We start from the raw sequence: 26,466 nt of genomic DNA on the forward strand, positions 1-26,466 counted from the left end.
AAAGATAGCTCCATGGAAAATAAAACCGAATTCTCTCAATCCTTTACTTTGTTAGTATCCTTGGCAGAACAATCTATCTTACATACGGAAGATTATTGCAAGACATGATATCTTGAGATAAATTTGAATTCCAATTATTATACATTATACATGTACATCAGAAATGTCCATTCTTTGAAAAGAATACTAAAGATCGCACCCTCCCCCCAAAGTAGCAGGGGAGAAGGGGCAATTTCCAGATTTTTGTTTTTTCCATTGAAATTCGGGAGTCATGCCCCCCAAGCTCCCTTTCCTCGGTCTGACGTTTTGAATTGTACACGGTTGCATGCTCTGATGTTTTAGCTGCAAAACAAAACTTATCCGAAGTAGATTGCTCCCATAGTGCCCCGAGTTATAACATTTTTCCTCCAAAAATGCAAATTACCTATTTTTCGTAAAAAAAAATCACATTTTGGCTTATTATTCAACTTGTATGACACCCAAGAACATGAGACATGTTTCATTCTCTTGAGAAATGTCCATTCTTTGAAAAGAATACTAAAGTTCACGCCATCTCCCCAGAATAGCGGGAGAAGAGGGTGCAAACTCCAGATTTTTATGTTTTTTCCATTGAAATTCGGGGTCGTACACCCCTCCCCCAGCACCCCTTCCTTGGTCCGGCGTTCTGAATTGTACACAGTTGCATGCACTGATGTTTTAGCTGAAAAACAAAAGTTATCCGAAGTAGATTGCTCCCATAGGGCCCGAGTTATACCAATTTTCCTCCAAAGAGTGTTCAAATTTAAAATTCCAGCCGAGAAGCCCAGGCGAGAAAGGGGTTACTTTCGTAAACCTACTCGGGGGTGTAAAGGTTAAAGTTTTGGAAAGCTCGCCTTGAAAACTGGGAATTATACATGAATTTCATCATGGTCCTAGAGTGGCCACCTTGAACAACCCGAGATTGAGAATGTGCGGGGTCCTATCCCCATATTGCCTAAATGTGCCTTCCTAGCATGGTGCTATATTCACAGGGAACTTTACATAAGAAAAAAATAACAGCAAGATTTTATAACATTTGGTCTCATAGTAGCCAATAGGATTAAATGTATGACATTTTTTCCACCTATGTGTAGTCATGTGAAAGTGGTAATTACTGTGCTGAATTGTCAACACTTTTTCAGTTAGACTTTGAAATCAAATCTATAGTTTGGGAAATGAGAATCCTGGTGTGAAGAGAGACTGATTGTTGTCGTTTTCATTATGGTTGCCACTGTGTTCATTCAGCAAAGCCTTGAGTTCACAAACTGAAATGAAGAGTGTCATTTGAAAAGTTCTCAGAATGAAGTACAAAATATGGACTTACCTCTTCCACTTCACCTACCCACTTGAGCCACATAATATTTTGGTGTGTTTTCTGTCACTTTGTTGTGTAACCATTTCCCTAAAATTTCTGCAGGTTTTGTTTAATTAAGGCTGAGCCAATACCACTTTGAACTGATACCGATAGCGATACTGATACTTGAAAATTGCAGTAATGAAAGTGTGTTTGAAATATTGGTGTGTAAATATTAAATATTCTTATACAAGAATTATATACATCAATTTAACAAGAAATTTGCTTTAGAATATTAAAGAATTACAAAAGAATATTTAAATAGATTATGTGTAATTAAAAAATACAGTTTTTTGTGAAAAAAGAAGGAATTTTGAATTTTGCATAATTTCCAGGATAATTAGACTCCGCAACTTGCCACGTGGCAATTTTGCGAACCCTGTGAAAGACCAAAATGCTGGGAAAGTATCGGTAGATGAATTCCAAATTGGTTGGAATTTGTCAGTATCGGCTCAGCCCTAGTTTTAAGTCCACATTATGTCCAGATAAGCTAATTGTGAATGGACATTCAGTTTAATAAGGAATCCAAATGAGTGATCCCTCCACCACGCATGGAACCTGGAACAAAGGGTAGATAAAACTAAGAATAATTAAGCAGCCAGTCCCATTTTCCCCGGGAGTTTTTTTTCTTAATACGGGCTAATAAAGCCGTAACAACTCAAGACACATTTTGAAATGTTACCTGAAAACATCTAATTTATTAAGTAATACAAGATTTAATTGAAAGTAATTACAAATTATTTTGATGGAGCGGCCTTCCTAAAGAAGCCTCTACCAGTAATATCATAAGTAATTATTAGTGGCATGCCTATTTTGTTTTTGACTAAATCACGAAATGTGAAATAGCACATTGTAATGTTGTTCTTTTATGTTTCTGAAAGGTGTGAGGTGCATTTTCCTACCCTGTTCTGTCACAAAATGATGCGAAATGAACTGCAAAATGTGAAATAGACTCTTAAATATGAAATTTACCATTTATGTACCGATGCGACACTTTGTGAAGTCTGATGTATCCTGTGAGTTATGCAATTCACTGAAAATTGATTAACTGTTGTAAATATTTGAGAAGAAAAAATGGACCCCTTTATACAGGAATAGACTTAATATTCTGGTAATGATTTAATGTGCTATTAGAAGAAATATGTTTATTTGTGTAATAGTGCAGTTTTTAAATCAAATTTGGGATTATATTCACATTTTTATAACCAAAATGTCATTTTATATAGCTTTTTCACCGCTATAACAGTGAAATTTCATTTTATTTACCGCTTTTGCACCCGAAATTGACTCTGTTTTTATACTGAAATTTTGCTTTTATATTTACCAAAAATATGTGCCTCTAGTAATTATGCAATACATTATAATATATGGCTAACTACCATATCACTGCAGATTTCAAAATTCAGCTAGCAACAGAGCAAAAATTTACAATGGCATGGTTATTATTCTGATTTAATAGTACACATGGCACAGAAAACACACATTGTACTTTGTATTTGATTAAAAAACTTATTACACCAAATTAACATACCACTTCTAATAGCACATTTATATAGTTTTCAGAATATGAAGTTTATTCCTGTGCAAAACGTCTCGGATATTTACAGCAGAATTAATCAATTTTCCGTGATTTTCATAACCCACAGGATAATTTAAACCTCAGAAGATAATAAATAAAATAAACCCTAAATTTTGCATTTTAGAGTTCATTTTGCATTGTATTATTTATTTATTAAATGTGATTTCATGAAAAACAAAATATGCATGGCTCTACCGATAACTAATGCCCTCACCTTATCAGCAAGTTTGTCGTTGGATGTCCGACCGATCCTGAACTGAGTATGCCAGTCAAACATCCATCCTTTCTTCCCCAAACACTTTAACAATTACCAGGGTCTCCCGTATCAATTTTCCCAAGATTTGCACAATATTTCATTCATCAAGAAACAGACACACACCAAATAAAAGGACATAATTGTTCGGTGTATTCACTGACTAGCAAATGCTATGGTGGTATAGTCGGTAGGACATCTGACTGCCATGCAGGAGACCCGGGTTCAATTCCCAGGGTGGGTGATCTGAGGTCGGAATTTTTCCAGCCTTGTCCCCACATAAAGTGGCTTCGGAGCTCAATGGGGGGGGGGGGGGGGGTAAAAATGGCTGGAGCATTGTACTGATCACATCATATCCTAAATGTGCCTTCATATGCATGGGGAACTTTACCTATTCACTCACTAGCATGGAATTTTGTCCATTGACTCCCAAGATATGCTAAAGCTACCATCTACTGCTGTCGTGTTCTTCTACAAATACTGTCCAGTTGGCAGCACCAGATCCAAAATTTCAGGGTGATACCGTTTATTTGTGTGTGCTTGTATCACATTCTTCCTCACTCCCACCTTTCTCTTCTTCTTGTTTGTAAAGCTTTGGTGTTTGTGTGCAATTGTAAGAACCTATGCTATGGAGAAGAATCAAAACGAGTAACTTACTAATGTGATGATGTAAATGTAAAAGGTTAAGAAAGATTGTCTGATATGTACATATCAGCCTTGAACATTGATAGTTTTTCTTCTTTATTTTTAAAATGTTGACTTAAAAATACTGATCTACACAAGAATATTGAGGCAAAACACATAGAAGGCTATGAGGATAGATGCCTCCCCCCTCCCTCATACAGGGTTGCTATTACATTTGAAAGAAGTGTCTTTCTTCATCGAGTCTTTATTTATAATAGTTCAGATCCTTAAAAGGCTAAATTTAATTTTAATGAACACTGCACACACTGGACAATAGGTTTAATTTTATGAAAGTCAATTTTTTTCTCTGTTTTCAGTCAATGTAACAATGGATCTGCAAGAAACACAAAAACATTAACACAGGCTATGATTAGGGTATCATTGGCTTGACTGTACCTTTTATGAGTTTCTCATGATTGATTTAATCTCATTAGCCTAAAGTGACAGAAATGCAATGTAAATGAAGAGTGAAACAAAAATAAAGGTGGTTTTTCTTTGTTCAATATCATCCACCACAGTGACCGAGTGTTGATTTAATGAATTCCATCCGAAAGATTATCACTTGGAGTCCTAACCATAGGATGGGCTTTTCATTGTTTTTTTTTAGCTCTTTCATACATTTTATCTACTGTAATTGTTTGTTCCTCGATGTTAAGATTCATTTAAAGTAGGGATTCCCAACCTTTTTACATTCACGCCACCCTTGGGAATGAGATTAAAAACTTTCGGCACCCCTGTTAGAATTGTTATTATTTTTTTAATTTTAAATATGAGTAGAATATGTTATCAGGAGCAAGTTAGATTTATTGTTAAACGAATACCTATTCCAGGACTAATGTTATGTATTTATTGAACGATAATATGAGGAACAAACATCAGAATAGAATACAGTTTACTACAATGGAAATCACTCAAGAGTTTTGTTTTATTAATGTGAGACTTGCGATTGATGCTTAGAGCACAACTATTCGATATCAGGCATTACAGTTGAACTATGCATAGCATCCTCAGAGATAGTAGTCTATTTCTTGCTTTGCGGTGGATTTTATTGTTGCCATAGCAGAGAAGGCTTGCTCACACAAATATGAAGTTGAAAAGGGAAAAGTATGTCCATTGTTTTCTTTACTAGGTTAGGGTAATCCTCTGCCAGACCAAGCCAAGAAACAGCCAGTGATGCCTCACTGTTGGTGAACTTCCTAATATATATATTTTTTTAAATCCCTCAAATATCTCACAGCACCCTAAGGTGCCATTGCACCCCTGTTGGGAATCACTGATCTAAAGACATAGATTGGGATATTAAATAACCAAGAAATATAGACACAGAATGAGAATTTCAAGAAAAAAGCGTTGAACGTGTGTGCGTATTTTGTTAATATTTAGTGCCTAGCTCTTGTATATTGATGAGAAGTAAGCCATTGTCTTTTGGGAAGCTGGAGGTACTAGTTATTTGATGAAAATACGATATAGTTACAGTATCTTTGTATTAGCTTGGAATTTATAATTTATAGCAACACATTATGCTTGGCAGGCATGTAAGTTTTGTGTCTTTGTTTTCCAGGTACATCCAAGACCCTGTGTGGAGACAACATCAAGATGTCTCAACGGGTGAAAAGGCAGCAGAATAGATCAGAAGAGGGCACAGGTATGTATTTGCCTTTAATTTTTCAATGTAATATTATTTAGAATACTACATGTTACATATGTTCACAAGAAGGGTTTTTGCTTGCAGTCCGCATAACTTGTTTTACCAGGGCTATTCCAAAATCAAAATCAGATTTGCTTGCTTCTCCCAGATAATTATCACTCAAATTCAGCCACCTAATGTACCATTGCACCAGCCTTTTGCAATCGCTGGTCAATATCAGCACTTCCAGAGAACCCCCTTTGATGAGTAGGGACATGCATATTTCGTTTTTGACAAAAAAAACTGAATGTCAAAACACACACTGTAGTGTTAATTTTTCATGTTTTTGAAAGGTGTGAGATGCATTTTGTTACTGTGTCACACTGTGAACTGCAAAATGCGAAATAAACTCTTAAACACGAAATGTAGGGTTTATTTACAGATGCGACACCTGAGGCCTGAATTATCCTGCGAGTTATGCAATTCGTGGAAAATTGATTAATTCCACTGTTAATATTGGAGAAGCAAAAATGGACTCCTTTACACAGAAATAAACTTAATACCCTGATAACTACATAAATGTGCTATTAGAAGTGCAATGTTAATTTTGTGTAATAAGTGTAGTTTTTAAATCAAATTTAAGATTATATTCACAATTTTAAAACCAAAATGTCTTTTTATATGCCAATTTTCTTCTGATTTTTCACTGCTATAACACCGAAATTTTATTTTAGTCACCGCTTTTGAACCCGAAATTGGCTCTGTTTTTGTACCAAAATTATGTGATTGCGAAATGCTGATGCCATGTTGCGTGAACAAGTAGGCAAATCTGATTTTGATTTTGCAATAGTCATGGTTAAACTGATATTAATCAAGCAATTACCGCATTTACTCATGAATGCATGTTCTTGTATTACATGCACGCTGGTTTTCGATGAGAAAAAGTGACAATTATATCTCGTATATAATGTGCCATACAATTCAGGTTCAAGAAGTGGCTTTCTTAGTTGTAGATTGTAAAGCTGTTGCTATGTGGACCAAGGGGAGAATATTGTCCTGTGTATACAATAAGTTCCAATCCATGCCACCTCCAAGTGATTTTTTTTTTTTTTTTTTTTTTGGGCCCATTCTCTTTTGTTGAAACTAACATCAACTCCACTGCATACATGGACATGTTACAGAATTTTGTGTTTCCTCAAATCAAGCAAATTGAAATGGAACATGCAGAGTTGCAGATCCTCTTTCAACAAGATGGATCACTGCCATGTGCGAGAAGAGTTGAATCATTGATTTCCAGAATGGTCAATTGGCAGAAGTGTACCCATCCCTTGGCCCACGAGAAGTCCTGATCTCACTCTGTTAGACTTCTTCCTCCGGGGCTATGTCAAAAATGAGGTTTACGGTGAAATTTGACCACCTCGAGGCAAGAATCAGACAACAATTGCAAGCATTACTCCAGACGTTCTCGCCAGTGTATGGACATAATTTGAATATCGTTATGACATGTGTCGTGCTGTTATTGGTGTGCATGTTGAAACTTACTGATGTTCGTAAAGTTTTTGAGTAACTGAATTAAATAAAAGCACTTTCGATCCATTACACACAATACATACTTCACAGAGACCTTGTGAAACAATCACATTCATTCTTGGATACCCTGTATATTGATGGTTACTATTATTAACAAGTGGAGTTGGAAAATACCCTTTGTTTCTCTTAGTATTATGGGATATATTTTACAAAAAAAGTGCTATAAATCTTCATCGATTGCTTGTTGCCGATATATTTCACTTTTTTCTTTAAAATGAGAACAGAAGAACACTTTAAAACTGTGCAAAAATTAAGTCTAATTTTCAAAATTTCACAAAATATATATCTTTCAGAAATGTGTGATTTCTGTTTTCTTCTTTAAATTTTTGTCTCCAAAATTGGGGGAAGGACATTTCAAGTTTCTCAACTTTAGTTGCGCTTCCCTCCAAATTTGGTCTATCGAGCATCCATAGGCTCCATGTTAGATGTGAAATTTCAGATTTTTCCCCATCATCTGGCAACGCTTCTGCTGTTGTTTGCTGTTATTACTCCCCCTATTTTGAATGAAACTTTGCAGGGTTGTAGAAATGTGCCACTGCTACATACTACATTTTTCATTCACTTTGGTGTATTGTGTTGGCCACAGGGGCATGCTGAATACCATTTTTTTTTAAAAATTTAGATTTCAATTTTCTTCTTTCTTTAACTTTCATTATTTGGAGGTACAATGTATAAATTTCACCTCCGATAAAAGCTCTATCATTCTGGAGGAAAAAGAAAACAATTTGATCTCAACAACAATTTGATCTACAGCTACGATTTTCTTTGTATGCATCCTGGGAAGTTTGAAAAGCATGCTCTTGAAAAGTTCACATCAAAATCCTCTGTCCACTTTTGCCACTACTTATGTTAAACAAAAGGATCCACGTGCACATTAAATTAACCCCGCAATCCTTTGCCACGCTCTAACAAGCACCAGGCCCAACTGTAGAGCAGGATCACCAGCGACAGCTGAACCATAAAACAGTGACCTAGGTATCTGAAGCTGTCAACCTATTCAATGCTTTTTCTTTGAATTCTCACACTAATTTTCCATGGTTGCTTTCCAATAACTGTAGCCTTTGTCTGGTCCACATTTACAAGGGTAAATACATTGTTCAGTTCCATACAGTGCCCTCTTCCATTTGTATATTTCGAATTGTTGTGCAGTCCTGCATTCTCGCAAAAAGTAAATAGTTGCCAATCTTTGCATTTTCATCCTGTACTGCTCACAGTTTGCATGCAAGTTTTCTAAAATCAAGAATGCCATGTTGTCTGCAAATCTTATTCATTTTATTCTTATTCATCCTGTTACCTCTCCCTTATTTAGGAAATGGTTCTTTACTAATTCTTTTAAGTAATTGTTTAATAATGTAAGTTATAAGCAGCTTCCTTGTCATACTTCTCTCCCAATTTCACTTCCCTGTGTCATTTCTTTTCCTACTCTCATTACAATTCATTTGATGTAGAGATTGCTTAACCTTTGAAGATTGGAGCCTCGTGCACCTGTAAACGCATTCCGGATGGTAACTTTTGAAGCATGCAATTTTGAAACTTGATGCAAAGTACAAAAAAAAGTTATAGCTCAAGAACAAATTGTCATAAAAAGATGGAATCTGTTTCTTTTCTTTCTTACAAACATGCTTTTAGTGGAGATAAAATTTATACATTGTGTCTCCCAATATTGAGTTTTAAAGGAAGGAGGAGGAGAAGAAAATTGAAATGTTAAAGAAAATGGAATTTGGCATGCTCTTGTGACCACTACAGACCGAAGTGAATTAAAACAATGTAGTATGTGGCAGTGGTACATTCCTATAACCATGCAAAGTTTCGTTGAAAACAGATTTATACTTCTTGTGGGGGAAAGAAAACAATAACAATGTATAAGAAAAGCAGTGTTGCCAGCTTACAAAAACAAATTGCATGATTTTGTTTCAACCGTCTACCCTATGAACTCTGGATGGACCAAATTTGTAGAGATGCACGGCAATTTGGAAAATAAAATGGAAGTTATGCACCATTTCTTCCAAAAGTGGAATTTTCGAAATTTTGTCCTTTGCCCCAGGACCCCTAATTGTCTCATGTTGTTAAGGTGTTCTTTGATTCTCATTATGCCATGTAAATGTGAAATATATCAGGAAATGGGAGTGGTTGAGGAGATTGTTGTAAATTCCATCCCTTTATACAACAGAGGGAAGCAAATGACCTTTTCAAGCTCTGCTTGTTAATGATTGTAACAATGGATATTACCTTCCACTGTAGCTCTCCTACCCCTGTAGGGCCACAAATGACTTCCAAACGGTCTATCTCTTGCTTTCTTCCCCCATCCTCTCCTTAGCCTCCTCAAGCCACCTCTTCCTTTGCCCTCCTGCCCTTCTTCTTCCCTCTGGTCTTTCAAACATTAATTTTCTCACACACCTGCTTCCCTCCATCCTTTCCATATGTTCTAACTATCTTAGTCTCATCCTCTTGATTTCATTCACAATGTCTGCTGGTATAGGTCTTGTAGTTGTATGTTCTCATACGCCAGAGTCTCCTTTCATTCACTGGTCCATATATTTTCCTTAGGATTTTCCTTTTCCGTATGAGAAGGATTTTCTCATCTTGTGTTCTTAGACACCATTCTTCTGCTCCAGATTTTCTCATCTTGTGTTCTTAGACACCATTCTTCTGCTCCATATGTAACTGTGGGTCTTATTACAGTCTTGTAGATTGTCCCTAGATACTTGAACCTCTCAACTGTTACAAATTTCCTGTTTATTTGTATATATTTAACTTCTTGATACTTGTTCTTCCCCTGCATGTTTATCATATTTTTTTTTTTTTCTTGTTCACTGCAATTTTGTATAAAGCTTTCCTTGATTCCTATCTCATTTCTACTTGTTAGACACATCATCTACACAAGTAAGATATTGTTTCATTCTGTTGAATACAGTCAACTCTCGATTCTACGACCCCGGGTATAACGACCCCCTCGAAGTAACTACCCTTTTCCCGGGAACCGTGAAAAATTTAGAAAAAAGTTGAAAAATTTGAAAAAAAAAAAGTTGAAAAATTGAAGGAAATCGGCCAAAAAATGCGTTGTTTTTTTTCACTCATTCCCTTCACGAGCGCTCTACCGCTCACAATTGGGTCTGAACCACACCATGCTTGAGTGATATCCAATAGCACTTGACCTCTGCCCTCCCCTCCCTCAAGTGCATCAATGTTACCCTGCACTCGACGGTCCCTACCCAACGCGCCAGTGTTGTTTTGCCATGCTTGCTCTTGGATAGGTGAGAAGAGAAGATCAAATATGCTTGGATGTTATTTTAAATCGACCTTGACTTGTTTCCTTGTCCTAAGAGCTGCTGAAAACTCGCGGGTGAGGGGGGGGGGGGGAGCAGCCCGAAATGACTTCTGGACTTGCAGTCTTTGCCAATGTGTATGGGAGGTGAAGCTCTTTGATCGATAAATACACCACCTTGAGAGATAAGATCGCCGGTATATTCCAAAATACAGATGTGTGGTGCCTGGATGTCTGGCCCATCTGTCCAGCTCTGACCTAGGGTTCAGTAGGTTCCCGTGAGTGAGCAACTCTCGGCCTTGTAGCCGACAACTTCCAGTAAACGCTTTCATTCAAAACGTGTTCTTTGTTCCCTGCAACACTTCATAAAAAAGCGAAACCGTTAGAGATAATTCAAAACCACATAGAACTAAAGATCGTCAACCTGCTTAATGCGTTGTCATCGAGGTTTCCACAAAAGTTTACTTCGATCTTACGTGCATCATATCTCCCGTTTCCCACTTCATAGGTTTTCCTAACGTGGGGGGGGGGGGGGGGGGCGATGCCTATTGTTTCAGCCAGGATTTTCTTGCTCGTGTGTGCACGGGCTGATTACAGGGGAGGGTGGAAGTGGACCCACCCATCTTCTTTTCTTTGACGTCTAAAATGGGGCAACCAGTTCTGGATATATTCTTGAAAACGAACAAAAACCATAGAACAAGTATAAAAAAGAAAGTGACGCTCCCTCCCTCTTTCCCCAGCTCAATCTCCGCCACTGGTGTACACTGCAATGTTAATAATTGCAGAATTCAGGTCTTTTTTTTATGCTGTTGTCTGCATAGGAAATATTACCCATATTATTGTCTCTTGTATGGTAAAACGTAAAGTAAGGGTTATTTCTTTCTTTCTTTACACTGCTGTTAAAAGTTCAGTCTTCGACAGTTGCGTTATCTTTAAAATGCTGGGACTTTTCTCTTCCGCCACCTGTTGCTCGAACTTCCAGCCGGTCTCCTTGTTTTTACGATGCAGCTGGCGCCATTGTCTAGCATCTGCGAAGCTCTTGCTTGCCGATAACAGCAATGACTCATCCAGCGCGAAGGAAAAAGTTATTGTTTTGAATCTCGCAAAGCTGTTTTTGATTTGACGATAACGAAATTCTATCTCCAGAAAGGAAAACAAGAGTTAAAATAACTTCATGTTCTGCGCCTTCTGATAAGCAAAACTGTAAATTTAATTCCCATCCGCTTTTCTTCAGAACCATTCATGTGGGGGGGGGGGGGAATTAAAAAATGGTATATGTAGGAATGGTCGCTGAGACCGATTAAAAAGATATTATTCAAGGGGAAAACTTTTGGAGGAGTGGGTGTTTGACATCGAGAATACTCCTAAATCCAACATTAAATCATCGATTAACGTGAGAGTAAATAACGATCTACCATTTTGATATGTGAAAATGCGCAGTTTCATAAAGCTTGTTTTCAGTTCATTTTATGCTGATGGGCTAATCGGGACTAAATATACAGTTTAAAGTGAAATTCAATTCCAAACCCAAATGACTTTCGACTGGGATGTGACGTGTCCTAGAATATGCATTGGGTGAAGACATCGTAAGTTGCACATTTCCTTTTTCACACTGGATTACAATGCAAGTCGAGGAAGGAGTATGGATTGCTCCCTTGAATGGGGGTAGGGGGGAGGGTGAATGAGTTGGTTGATGCAAAGAAAACGTGACTTTTTTTTTGCGACGTATTTTACACAGCCGAACCAGAACGAAAATTACAGCCCCGCCTTTTTTTTTTGTCTGGTGCCTAGAAAGGTTATGTTGTTTCTCCCGAGAGATCTAATCTTACCAGTTAATCTTGTAACAGACAATGCTCCAGTAGACCCGTATAAAATCCAACATTCATTCTGCCCGATTATCTCCCGACTTTTGCTGGCGCCAGTGTGACTGGTGTCAAGATTCTTGAGTTTCGCTTGCAATAAGCAAGAGATTGTTTTCATTTCCACGGGTCTCGGTGCAAACAGGTTTCTCATGAACTAGAATTGAAAGAATTTCATGGAAAAGCAACAACTGTGCACAATTGAAAGAAAGTAACATTATTTTAAATTATTTTTTGTGAAAACTTTTTCATGTTCTATTTTCATTCTCACAACACGCGTCCTGTGCATAACATGTTGTATAACTACCAGGATAAATGGTGTTACCATCTCCTAGACATCTTTGTGTCCGTTTGAGCTCAGTTTAAGCTGAAAATTGGTGCAAATTCCAATAACGACCCCTTCGAAATAACGACCCTTTTCCCGGGAACTGTGAAAGGTCGTTGAATCGAGAGTTGACTGTATATATTTCCTCCCTTGTTTATATCTATCCCTCTTATGGCTTTTTCCAAGACCAGGTTGAATAGCTGGATTGAGAGTACATGTACCTGCCTCACTTCTTGTGAGATTTCAAATTCTTCAATATGTTTGCCTCCTACCTTCACCTTTTCCCTTGCATTTACAAAGGTCATCCCAATATTGATGTCTCCTCTACTGTAAAAATGTTATGTGAAGGGGAACAATTGGACAGTTTGTGTGAAAATAGATACTCATGTTGAGTACCTATTAAATCTATTCAAAATACTGTCCTTTGCTTTCAATACATTTCTGCCGAAATCCACTCTGGTAAAAAGTCGGAGGTTGTTTGTTGACCCATGCTCATGCATTCACAGTGATTTTATTGTCTTTCTCGTCCTGGAAATGCTGTCCTTGAAGGTTGTTTTTGAGAGGGACAAACAAATGAAAGTCCGATGGGGCTAAATGAGGACTGGAAGGGGGTTGGGGCATTGGTGACAATCCCATTTTGGCAGTAGCCTTTGACATTTTCACTGACATGTAAGGATGGGCATTATCATGGTGCAAAACAACACTGTCCAGGGGAGTGTGCTTTCTTTTTTATCAAATAGTGCCCCTCAACTTTTTTAAAGCCTGCATACACTCTTCTGGGTTTTCATCCGTCCCTGCGGTTTCAGGTCTACCACTTGGATGTTTATCCGCCACGGAGGTTTCCCCCTCTCTGAACTTCTTCGTGCATCTTCCAACATTGCTAATGTCAATTGCATCCTCTCCATATGCCACATGCAGCCTGCTATTGATCTCCAGTGCCCAACAACCCTCTATTGTACTTGATCACAGCTCTTTATTTTTCTGTGCTGTTCATGTTGTTTATTTAGTTACCTGCAAATGAAAGATTGTGTGCATTAGTAACATATCACATTATATGTGTGTGAAGTTTCATTGCAATCTGATAACAATATGAGTTATTAAGGTGGAGTCATTAGTTTTGTAATGACCTTTTACTAATGTCATTTGAATTAGCCTGACTAACTTCTGAGGTACACCAAATTTGCATTATGTTAAAAAGAGATTTTCTACATACACTTTCATATGCTTTCTGCTAGTCTATAAACATTTTTCAAGTGTACACCTCATTGAGAACATATGGTCTGTGGTTGATCTATCTCTCCTAAATCCACACTGATAGTCTATAATTTCTTCATTTTAAGATGTTATTCTCCTAGCTAATATTCTCGACAGAACTTTGTACGGGACACTTAACAGTGAAATTACTCTATAGTTTCTACAATTAGTTTTATCATTTATTTTCTGAATGAGGCAAATAACACCCATTGCCCAGTTTTCTGGCATCTCTTCCCTTTTCCAGGTTCTCTGTATCAATTCATGTAGTTTTCTTACTATCCTCTCTCCCCCATACTTTAAAAGTTCTGCTTTAATGTTGTCTTCTCCTGCTGTTCCATTATTCTTAATTTCTTTTATTGCTTCTTGATCTTCCTCATAGCTAGGTTCTGATATTTGTTGCTCTGGTCCATAATGCCTTGTAATCAAGGGGTCTCGGTGGAGGCACATGGTGGTTCAGATCCCACTTTAAACTATAGGTCCAGTTCCGATTAGCCTTACTGTGCATAAAGTGGATTTAAAACGCTAACTCAACTCTGGTCCATAAGGTACTCTTTTCTCTATATCTTCTCCCTCTTGTATCATTGGTGTATTCAGCAGCTCTTTATAAAATATTCTGCCCATCATTTTCAAATTCCTTCTACTCCTCCCACTAAACCCCCTTTCTTAGTTTCTTTCATTAGTCACTATCTGAAATTCTTCATCATACAATACATTCCTAATTTCTTTCCTTTCATATCCAACAACTTCTGCTTTGCTTGTTACAATTTCCTTAAATGTATTCCATTCTTCTCGACTGATGTTTCTTCTCTGTTCGAGTATTCTTCTGTCTTTCTTCCTATCTCCTCTTCATTTTGTCTCGCAATATTTATTTTGTTTTTCAGCTTACATCATATTTCTCTCCGTCTTTAATGAAATCCTTTGTACTTCTTTCTGACCAAGAAATGATCCGAATCGCAATCGGCCCCCTGCACCTTCTTAGGTCCAGCACATCTGACTCATGTCTTCTAATCAATGAAAACATGATCTATTTGATTATATGCACTTCCATCTGGTGACATCCATGTCATACATGATCATTAGAGGCACATATTTTCGGTAAATAAAAAAGCAAAATTTCGGTACAAAAACGGAGTCAATTTCAGGTTCAAAAGCGGTAAATAAAATAAAATATCGGTGTTATAGCGGTGAAAAATTGGATGAAAAGTGGTATATAAAAAGACATTTTGGTTTTAAAATTGTGAATATAATCCTAAATTTGATTTAAAAACTACACTTATTCCAGTGAATTAACATTTCACTTCTAATAGCACATTTATGTAGTTATGAGAGTATTAAGTTTATTTCTATGTAACAGAGTCCATTTTTGCTTCTCCAATATTAACAGCAGAATTAATCAATTTTCCGGGAATTGCATAACACTCAGGATAATTCAGACCTCAGAAGGTGTCGCGTCGGTGAATAAACCCTACATTTCGTGTTTAAGAGTTAATTTCGCTTTTTGCAGTTCATTTCGCATTATTTCGTGACAAAAGATGGTCATAAAATGCATCTCACACCTTTCAAAAACATGAAAAATTAACACTACAATGTGTTTTTTCACATTTTGTTTTTTCGTCAAAAACGAAATATGCATGCCCCTAATGATCATATTTTTACTGACTGCAAAATCAATTAACTTCATTCCATTATGATTACTTACATCATGTAAACTATACATTCATATATTTGGTCAAAGTTTTACTTCATTTCTAGGTGCACTTTCAAACACTTCTAATTTGCTATAAAATTCCTCGTTTAGTTCTTGTTCTTCATCTGTTGGTGCATGTGCATTGATTAGAAAGATATAAAACAAAAGTTACCCAAAGTAGATTGGTCAAATAGTCTACCAGTTATAACTTTTTTTTGTCAAATAAGTGTACGAATTTAAAATTCGCGACAACTTCCATATGTAACTTTGGATTGGGGGGGGGGGGGTGCATCCACATGACGTGCCAAAGCTTCATTTAACCCACTGCAAGTGTTTCCGACCGAACAGAAAAGTATCAAGATAAAAAAACAGGAATTTTGTAATCAGTTGCATGGTCGAAATATCGACCAAAATACGAGTAAAGGTTAAGGCATGCTTCAGTTCCTTTTTCAATCTTGTTACTCTGATTGTTAGTGAACAAAGTATTTAGTTTTGAAGTTTATTAAGTGTTACGTTCACCCACGCCCACAACAACACAGCACAGGAGTACAGGCACTGGCTGCGTTCAACACACTAAACCCTGCAATTAGAAGGGTGGCAAAAGTCTACCCTTACGTGCTAACATCTTATCAGTCCTAGAACAAGGACTCAGAATTATCTCAGGGCTTGCTGGGTGTAAAGAAAGGTTAAACCAGGTTTATATATAATGTTTATTATAATCACAACACAAGGATGTCCGTTAGCACACTTACACACGTGTCTTTACCAGTAACCCTTATGTGCATTTACTGGTATCACACACCTGTATTTAGGTTAAGAGATAAAGAGGGGCAGGGATCATTCAATTCATTCCTCGTATTGAGGCACCAGGGGGAGTATGGGGACCTAATTTTATTTAGAGCCTTGGTCGCAGCTGACGTCACGGGTTCCCCTGTAAAAGAAAGTAGGTTGTGCGTAGTACCCCCAACCACAGCCGGGAATTGGCTGAAACCAATCGGTACCCCCGAATAGCGACCGCTGGGTAAAAGGATTAATGGATGCCGCAACACCCCCTGCGTTAGCGGTGAATTGGCGAGCCAACCGGTGTCTCCTATGCAGGGACGGCAGGTTAGAAAGGAAGGTCTGGGTACTCCCAGTCAAGCTGGGCAGGTAGAACCTGAGCACCTTTCAGCCGAAGCGATCGGACCAGGTAGGTAGGTTGCTGCTACGCTCCTCTTCTTCTTTCTTCTTCCTCCTGGGATGGCTTCTAGTCTTCAGGCTGGGAGGCCGATTAACCCTGGAAGTTTGCCCGTTGACATCAGGGAGCCAACTGAGCTCCGGTCCTCGCTGCGGTGGCGCATGGGCGGTGAAAATTCTAACTAAAAGTATGCGTTGCCCACACATTTTTTTACATATTGCAAACTCCATACTGAGATTTGTGAAGGTTTGATAATAAACTAAAACTGTGTGCATTCAGACAATACAATTAATAATGAGCCATGCAGGACTCTGCAATACTAAACAAAGAGTTGAACAATGTAAATGACAATAATTGATAACGTTTACAGAATACAGCGACCACACAGGGTCTAATAATAAGTGAAGCTAATAAACTTAGAGGTGGATCCGTTAACATTTACAGAATACATTTAAACTAAAAGCGTACACCTCGCAGGGACATTTCCACTTAACTCTTTCATCCGAAATTGAAAAAGAATATAGCGACCACGCAGGGTCGTTACATAAGGCATGCATCAGTTCCTTTTTCACTATAAATCTTGTTTGAAACATATTTCGTTCATTACTACCACTGCAGTATCATAAAATTCCCAGATTCCATTATATTTGATTTTTTCATGATTTGTTGTATTGCTGCTATACTGATCCTATACCAGCTATTTCAAAGATGATTGAGGGGTTACAAAAATTTATTGCAAGTAAACTCAGTCCAGAATGAATGAAGAATCGTACACAGTTTTTTTTAACACCTACAAATGTTCAATGTATGCACCATGAGTAACATGGCACACATAACGTAAGTTCAATACTTTACTTGCAATAAATATTTTTAACCCCTCAAGTATTTATGAAACACTCAGTATTGTGTAAGAGCTGTTTTTAAATTGGGGAAGGCACCTGGTCTGTATAAGCTGAGGGCATTCCATGTTGCTAACCATAACCCTCTTTCTCCTTGCTTTGGTCTACCCAAAAGATCCGTCCAGTTTTCTCTGTCTTTGTTTTTTAACAAGCTAATTTTTTACAAAGAGGGGTTGTACCCCTCGTCCAATCCCCAGGTTATTTTATTTCAGGGTTTCCATCCCCGAGGTTGGTTGCTTTCTCTACGGCTCCAGAGCCTATCCTGCCCCTGGTTTTACTTAAGCGATTTCTTTCTCCTAGCCTTTGGGGATCCCTCCCCTCCTCCACAAGGCAGTGGTTTCCTCTTTCCTCCAAGAGGATGGGTTTCCTCTTCTGTTCTGAGTGTTTCCTCATTGTCATAGATGTTGTTGAGGTCTTTAATCCTGGCAAGGAGCCCTTACAAGGTGCTACCTTCTTGAGCCAGATGGACTCAAGTTGTACCGCTCTTGGCTCTTCTGCTCAGTCGTTGAGTTGCTATCCATCTTCTTCCGCCGTTGGCTAGTAGGTTACTTCTTAGGCTGGCTCTTTACCCACTAGCCTGCCCGACATGGGAGACCCTGCCAGTAGCTATGGTACCACCAGTGTACCCTAGGGGATCATCAGAGGATTCAAGCCCCACCACCAACTACAAGGTCCTACAACCGCTAGGTGGGGTAATATATATAGTGTATAGTATATATATAGTATATAGTGTTTTGTCATTTGAGTATGCCATACCCTCATACTAATGAACAGAGAATTGAAATATCATGTGTAGTTTTTTTAAGAAATGACATGTTAATTGCTAACCACATGGTGCCGGGATATATATATATATATGGAAGCTGTGCCCTCCTACCTCCGGGATACCAACCACTTCCTTCAGAAAATCAACACACTCCCACCATTACCATTGTTTTCAAATGTCCCCCCCCCCCCCCAATCTCCAAAACATTCTGGTCCATCACACCCCACCAACTCACAATCAACTCTTCCCATCCACAAATGCAACCGCCAAAGGTGCAAAACCTGCCCCATAATTGTCACTTCCCGAACCCTCCAGATTCACACTGCCACTAGCAAATTCACCCTCTATGCCAAAGGAACCTGCTACAGCTCTAACCTAATTTATATCCTCACCTGCAATATCTGTGGAACTTCTGCCTGGGGAAAACATCCACAGCCCTCAACCTCCACATCAACAATCACCGCCGGTCCTCCACCCAAAGCCTGGACTTCGCTGTTGCCATTCACACCTACCACCATAATATTCCCTTCAATGACTGCTTCCGGGTAGCGATCATCCTCTCCTCGCCCCAATCCACCAACGCCTCAGTATGTAAAAGATGGGAGAGGGCCTACATATCAGCCCTAAGTGCAACCACATCCCCTGACCTGAACAAGACTACCTGCCCCTCACCTTCAGCAACAACACCTTTTGCGTCTCCCTACACCCTTCACCACTCACAGTTTTCGACAGCCTGGCGATAGAACAACATTTTTTGTGTGACACTGTTGTTAATGTTCCATTGTTTTGAAAGATATGAGCTACATTTTCCTACCATGTTTGTCACAAAATAATAGCAAGTGAACTAGACAGTGTGGAATAAACCCAAACACGAAATTTTGAGTTTATTTACCGGCACTACACTTACTGAAATCTGAATTATCCTGTTAGTTATGCAAAATCACAGAAAATTGATTAATTCTGCTGTACAAATTAGAGAAGCATAATTGGACTCCTCTACACAGGAATAAACATAACACACTGATAACTGCATAAATGTGCCATTAAAAAGAAAATGTTTATTTTGTGTAATAACTTTAGTTTCCAAATTAAATTTGGGATTTTGTTCTCCATTTTTAGACTGAAATGCCATTTTATATTCCACTTGTGGTCCCAAAATATACCCAGTTATTTTTTTGTACCAAAATCTTGAGCTTTTGTTCACCATAAATATTTGGCTCTATTTATCATTACTCTCAACCTTTTTTCAAGTTTTTTTTCCAGATTTCTTTTTTCCTCTTCCTTAAGTTTCTCGATATTTCTTTACATTCTCCTCCAGGATAAAACATTTGGAATTCTTCACATCAATTCACGGCTTTCATTCCACCTCACTTCTGATATTCCCACAATATCTACTTCATTTATTCTCATCTCCACTTCAAGTTTTCAACTTCCTCCCTCAAGTTTGTACTGACATTCCAACCTTTCACCTGCTTGTGTTTAGTTGATTTCTCTGTGCATGTTAATTACTTGTGTTTACTTACATGTAAGGATATTATATGTACATATATACAGGATGTGTGTTACTTTTTGCAGTTTATAGTTGTTTTCATGTACAGTGAATGAAAATCTATGTTCCACAGTCCCTACAAAACGGCGTAAGTGCCGTCCAACTGCAGCTGAAGAGGATGAGGCAAAAGGAGCATCAGCATCTTCTGCTGCAACTAACACTTCTTCTCTCCTTGATGGGCTTAATGCTTCTGGCTCAGTGTGGATGCCACGCCATCTCAGTGATCTCAAGTCATCCAGCATCTACAATAGAAGTTCTTCTGAGGCTCCTGCTGAAGTAAGTTTTTTCTTTGATTGAAATGGAGTCAGTTGAACTCAGTCTGTTTCTGTTGTCTTTCAATTTCTTGTAAATTCCATTTCATAGCTAGTGTCAAGAGAGCACATCTTGCACGCATGTTCACTAACATTGAGAAAGTCTGCTGTTCCAAGGTAACTTGGAATATTGATTAATTTTTATTATAAATAAGTTGATTAGGAATATTTCAGTACAAAATTACAGTCATTCTGTACATTTGTTGCAGTTTCATTACTTGTTGTAAATCTTCTCCAGTAGCATAAAGGAATACCGTAGTCTTGTAATCGAGAGTTTAAATTCCCGGTGCATTGCACAGTGGTTTTGATCTCACTTTATACTCTAGGTTCAGTTGGGTTTAGATTATGAACGTATGCATGCAACTGACCATTGCAGGTAGTTTCTCACTTGTATCATAAAATTTACTATTTCAGTACTACAAAATGTATTAAATTCTATGTTGTGTGGGCAAAGCATGTTAGTGCATACCAAAACATCAAATATGTCTGCCACACTCAAGCATAAATTCTATATACAGTGGAACCTCCATTGTACGTTTTTTGTAAAGTTTTATCACTTTTTCGTTGTTGAGTTTTTTAAGTTCCCTTTATGCACAGAAAGTCTAATTGGGACGGGACCTACAGTTGAAAGTGGGATCTGAATCACTATGTTCCTCCATATAATTTTTGAGTAGTAAATTGTATGATAAAGTGGAAAACCCTCATAATTGGTCGGAGCATAAAGTATATTTAAATTTTGCTTTATAACTGCTATAAAACATGTTGCTACTCTTTTCAATAACTAACATTTACTTTGCTTTGTCCTAGCTCTTTCGCAAAGATTTGATTAGTGCCATGAAGCTACCAGACAGTGAACCATTGTCTCCAGATGAGTATTGGGTCATAACTGATCAGTGGAAGCAGGAATGGGAGCGTGGCGTGCAGGTTCCAGTAAATCCTGACTCACTTCCACAGCCATCTGTGACAGTCATCAGCCAGTGCCGCACTGAACGGATTCCCGAGTTCAGATTGTAAGTAGGAATGTGAATGTGTGATATTTCAGTTATTATTATATATATTATAATTAACCCATATACACCAAGGCTTGATTTACACAATGAACACCCAACGCCAAGCGTGTTTTCAGCAGGAAGTTTAAAATTATGCAAGGTTTAAATAAAATAATATACCTCTGTACTTTGAATGCTCGAGTTACACATTTCAGCATATTTTTTTTAGTACAAATTAGGTTATAAGGCTATGTTCGAAAAATACAATTTTCAATTATCAAGAAGAAGAAAAGGTAGATGTTGATAGATCGACACGTAGGCAAGTCCAGAAATCATTAATCCTTAAGTGCTGGGACTTGAAGTGTGTCACATTTAGGTGAGGCCGCTAAAGCCGTGATGCGACATGTATGTCTCATTTGTTTCTTTTGACTTTTGTAATTTGTAACCATATAATTTGTAGTTACAGAGCTATCAATTTTTATTGAAATCTTTGCGTAATTTTAAATTTTCCACCTGAAAAACACACTTCATGTTGAGGCCTTAGTATGTAAATTCGGCTTGGACCTATGAGAGGTAATGCCAACTTTACTACAGATCAATAGCATAGTCCAAAATTCCCAAAATGTGAGAATTTCACAAGTCTCCACCCCAGTGGACCTAAACACGCCACATACGAAGTTTGCTTGCTCTGTTGTCCTTAATGGCTCTGATCACTTTCATTTTTTTAGAACTTGAGCTCAAAGGTATACGGAAGGTCGTGAAAGAGAAAGAGTCACAGAATACATTGCAGAAACATTAGATGGTAAATGACGATTTAGCATTATATGAAGACACACTGAAAATGACCAAAAAAAAAAAATGCAATGTTGCTCACATGCTGCTGTTGAGTTTTGCCATGTCCTTCTATCTGTATCAAAAGGACTCGCTGAACAATTTCAATTTGTTGGGCATAGCGAAAATCGAAACTCCCATTTGATTAGTTGTAACTTGAAGTTGGAAGTTGATTCCCCATGAGGAATACACAGGATTCTGTAAATACTTATTCATGACATTTTTCAAACATTGTGTCTAGCTTAATAATTAACTTAAGAAAACTGCTTCCACTTGAAACATGGAGAGAAATTCATACTCTTTTGTCCAGCCAGAGTTTTGTGTAGTAGCAGTCCCCATTCCGACGATATTGAAACTAGTGCACAACTGTCACTCTTCCCCTTAGCAGTGTATAGTCAGATCGCTGACATACCTATTAAGCTGAAGGCACATTCTATTAAAGACTATTGAGGGTCTGTACCATGAAGGGGAAATCACGTGTAAGCCTGAGAAGAAGAGAACCACAACATAACTAGAGAGAGAGTTGACATTCGCTAAAACAGTGAACTTTTTTTGACATTTCTCATCAAGATGTCATATAAATGACAAGTAGAAGAGAACAAGATGTTTTTGGAACTGCAAGGGAAGAAAGGATTCACGGCAAAGCCGGATGATGAATATGCGTTGCATCAAGTGGCTTGTGCCGAAATCCAAAGATGGAACAGGCACACTCCCGCTGGAGGGTCATTGGAAGGGAGGTGCCAACACCAGTAAAGTCCTTGGTTCATTTTCTTCCTCAAGTGGTAGCAAAGCAAGGGGAGGGAAGAAGAGTAGGAGCAGTGACGAGTAATTACCTTCTAAAAATAATTATTCAGGTGGTCTGTGTAGAAGACAAGCCTGGGCCTCTACTGAAGAAATTTAGTAAGATTTAGACCAACATTGCCACTGCTTTTAAATCTGTGTCAGCAATTAATATGACTGTGACTCTTTATGACCTTCTGCATACCTTTGATCTAAAGTTTAAAAATAATAAAACGTTGAGACCCTATGAGGACCACAGAGTATGTTTGGTGGGGATGCCTAAATTCTAGGCATGCAATAAATCCTCATGTCACATGGCCAGAAAATATCACTCAGATCCCAAACTTCGTGTGGGGTGTTTTTAGGTCTATTTTAGGCACCCAACTGTGGGTGACTTTCTTTACCCTAAAAAATGCTGGAATTGTTTCAAATGTTGGGCAAGGCTAACAGGTCACATTACTAGATGAAAAACACATTGGTGAAATATTTATATTCTTGCTTATAACATGAGGTCAGAAACTATATTAATCCAACGAACAGTGTGTGTGTGCACAAAGTCCAAACACTCCTACATTTACGTGAGTAATCATGTACGCTGTCTTTTAAGAATCACTGACTCGGACCTGTAGTAAAGTTGGCTACTCTCTGCTGGTGCTCAAGAGCTTTGCTGCCACATTAATTATTTCTGGACTTAGAATTATTTCAGGTGGTTTTGGGGTCAGATAACTTTTGGAGAATGGGTGGCCTCCCCGATGGTGCAGTGGAAGTGTTGTCTCCTCGTAATCAAGGGGTCCCGGGTTCAATATCCAGTGGAGGCACATAGTGGATTCCACTTTAAACTGTAGGTCCAGTCCCGATTAGCCTTGCTTTGCATAAAGTGGACTTAGAACACCAAATTAATCAAAACTTTTGTAGAAGTTCATAACCAGTGCATAAAATTGAAGACATATAGTCAATATGGAAAACCAAATCTTTGAAGTCAGTACAATCTCTTCAGAAGATCTCATTTGTTAATCTGGTGTCATAATACACATAAACGTCACAAACATATATTGTATCTAAAGATATCTGTTTGACGGTTCTGGGGAGATAGGTATTTAATTTACTCTGATAAGTTCACTTTTTATTTTTTCATGCATATTTTTTTGTGATCAATTTTGCCAACGATCTGGTGGCTTTGTCAGGCATGTACTGTCTTGCTGCAGGCAGCGTGGCACATGCCTATCCACAGAAGCATACGACAAGGCTGAATACCAACACCTACAGCACCAAAACCCAGATTTGTAGCAAACAAAGGAAGCACTACGCTCACTCTGGAACAGCAGAAAGTGAAAGGACCACGTCAACTAGCGCTGCCTTGAGCACAAACTGAAGAAGGAACAATGCTGCCTGCAGCAAGACAGTACATGCCTGACGAAGCTACCAAACGGGTGGCGAAATTTATGGTGAAGAAAATTTGGGCGGAAAAATTAAGAGAGAACTTATCAGAGTAAATTACAAACATATATGTGATATTTTCATGGGCCTGTGTATAAAGAACATAAAATGCAGTAAAGTGTAAAGTCCGAAAATAACCTAATATGTAGTTTGTTGTATCAGAATGGAAAATTAAATGTTTAATACAACAAATATGCAAATTATATGAGTCAGAGAGCAATGCCACTGATCAAAAATATATATGCTAAGCCAGGAACATTGGAGAAGGGGAAGGATGATACCAAAATAGGGAGCTGATATATGTTCTCATTACAAAGTGGAAACCAGATCTAAAGTACTGCCTATATATTGAGCTGTATTGACATCAGAAGCTGTAACAATAAATGTATTGGAATGTATAAGATTAAAATTCTACCTGCATTCAGTGTTGCTAAAGCTGAGGAGTAAGAAATATAATCACGAATGAACATGAGTAAAGGTATTTAGTTGTTCTTTCATGGATGTACAGTGCAGATTTTGCTTTCACTGCAACTTTTTTTTATTTATTTGAATTTTCTTTTTCCAGACCAAAAAACAAATATATCCGCATTACCAGTGATGAATTCTTCTCTAGCGAGGAACACTATCTGTCAAATACTCCAACCAAGGCAGAGAAGGCTTGTTCCTATGATTTGGACGATTGTGATCTGTGTTGGTTGCAAACTATGAATGGCGAGCGAGCATTAATGGGTAAGAACTTGAATGTGTACATATGTATGAATGTTTTTATCTTGAACATACGTATGTGTGTGTGTGTGAGAGAAAATCAGATTCAGATTTTTCAAGGTTTTTCTTTATTCATCTATCAGAGGGACAAAAAGTACGAAATTTCAGATTTTTTTGGCTCTTAGTTTATGAGCTATTATTGACTTTCAAAAGAGCAAAAATCTTAAAAAAAAAAAAAAAAATGACAACATTTTGAAGTCTTTGAACAGCTGTAGATCAAAATCTATTTGACTTAAAAGACTCAAATTGGTGTTTTTCTCTTCAGTTTTAAGTGAGCTTTACTTTAAAATGCAACATGACTGTAGGTATATATATATATAATATTAACTTCCGTTTTGCGAGTATCGAAGTAACTCCTGCAACGTTTCGGGGTGCAACTGCTCCCTTCCTCGGGCTGCTCACGTTTAGGTTATGCATAAATCATAACCACATCGAACTGTTCATAGGTTCAGAATATAGGATTGGTAAAAGGTGTATGGTTAAAAAAACAGTAAAAATCTAATGCTTCCCCTCCCTTGCCCCTCTATTTCCCCTCCATTTTTTCCCCTTCTCCTCCTCCATTCCCGTTCACATCAAGTCCAGCGTGAATTCCTCTTCCGTTTGAGCTTTTGCGTAAACAGGGATGATGGGGATATCGATGAGATGTGTTGGGGAAGATGTTCAAGAAATGGGATAGGAAGGAATACGTAAAAATAGGATTTAACGTAACCCAGTAAGTAGCATGCAAAGCTCAAACGGAAGAGGAATTCACGCTGGACTTGACATGAACTGGAATGGAGGAGAATGGGAAAAAATGGAGGTGGAAGGGAGGGGAAGTGCCCATCCTCGGGCTCTACGAGGAAACATTGGAGTATTGCAGCGCACACGGACCGTGGCTACTCACACTTTTGAAGTTTTAACATTACAAGGAGCAGTTTCTAATTGGGAAACAACGTGGTAGTTTGACGTGTACCTGTAATGGGTTTTAGATTTTTACTGTTTTTTAACCATACACCTTTTACCAATCCTATATCCTGAACGTATGGAGAGTTTGACGTGTATGATTTATACAGAACCTAAACGTGAGCAGCCTGAGGAAGGGAGCAGTTGCGTCCCGAAACGTTGCAGGAGTTACCTCGATACTCTCAAAACGTAAGTTAATATTATATATATATATATATATATATATATATATATATATATATATATATATATATATATATATATATATATATATATATATATATATATATATATTAAACTTGTGAGTAATTCACACAACCTTCATCATGTATTCGTGACTGTAGGTTTTAGGATTTTGTAATTTTTTTGAAAAAATATGTTTTAATGACATCATTGACTATTTGTGTGCCAAATTTCATAATGGGATGCCATTTGGTTTCTATGGGAATTATTATTTTTACATTTGCTTATTGAGTTGACTTTCATGTTAAAACCATAACCATAATCCTAGTGGTTGATGTTGGA

At 37.8% G+C, this 26,466-nt stretch overlaps 1 protein-coding gene across 2 annotated transcripts in view; it reads left to right on the plus strand.

Moving 5' to 3' along the window:
- rno (PHD finger protein rhinoceros) overlaps nucleotides 1-26,466 on the plus strand; it is an 84,325-nt gene that overhangs the window by 7,150 nt on the left and 50,709 nt on the right. For both annotated transcript variants that reach the window (XM_083126319.1, XM_083126320.1), the window contains exons 4-7: nucleotides 5,450-5,533; nucleotides 19,960-20,162; nucleotides 21,005-21,207; nucleotides 24,800-24,963. In XM_083126319.1, coding sequence (XP_082982445.1) covers nucleotides 5,485-5,533; nucleotides 19,960-20,162; nucleotides 21,005-21,207; nucleotides 24,800-24,963 — 619 coding nt within the window. In that variant the 5' untranslated portion in view covers nucleotides 5,450-5,484. The remainder of the gene's footprint in view (nucleotides 1-5,449; nucleotides 5,534-19,959; nucleotides 20,163-21,004; nucleotides 21,208-24,799; nucleotides 24,964-26,466) is intronic.

The sequence above is a fragment of the Lepisma saccharinum genome, chromosome 8 (assembly GCF_977018435.1).
Source record: "Lepisma saccharinum chromosome 8, izLepSacc3.1, whole genome shotgun sequence".
Classification (NCBI taxonomy): domain Eukaryota; kingdom Metazoa; phylum Arthropoda; class Insecta; order Zygentoma; family Lepismatidae; genus Lepisma; species Lepisma saccharinum.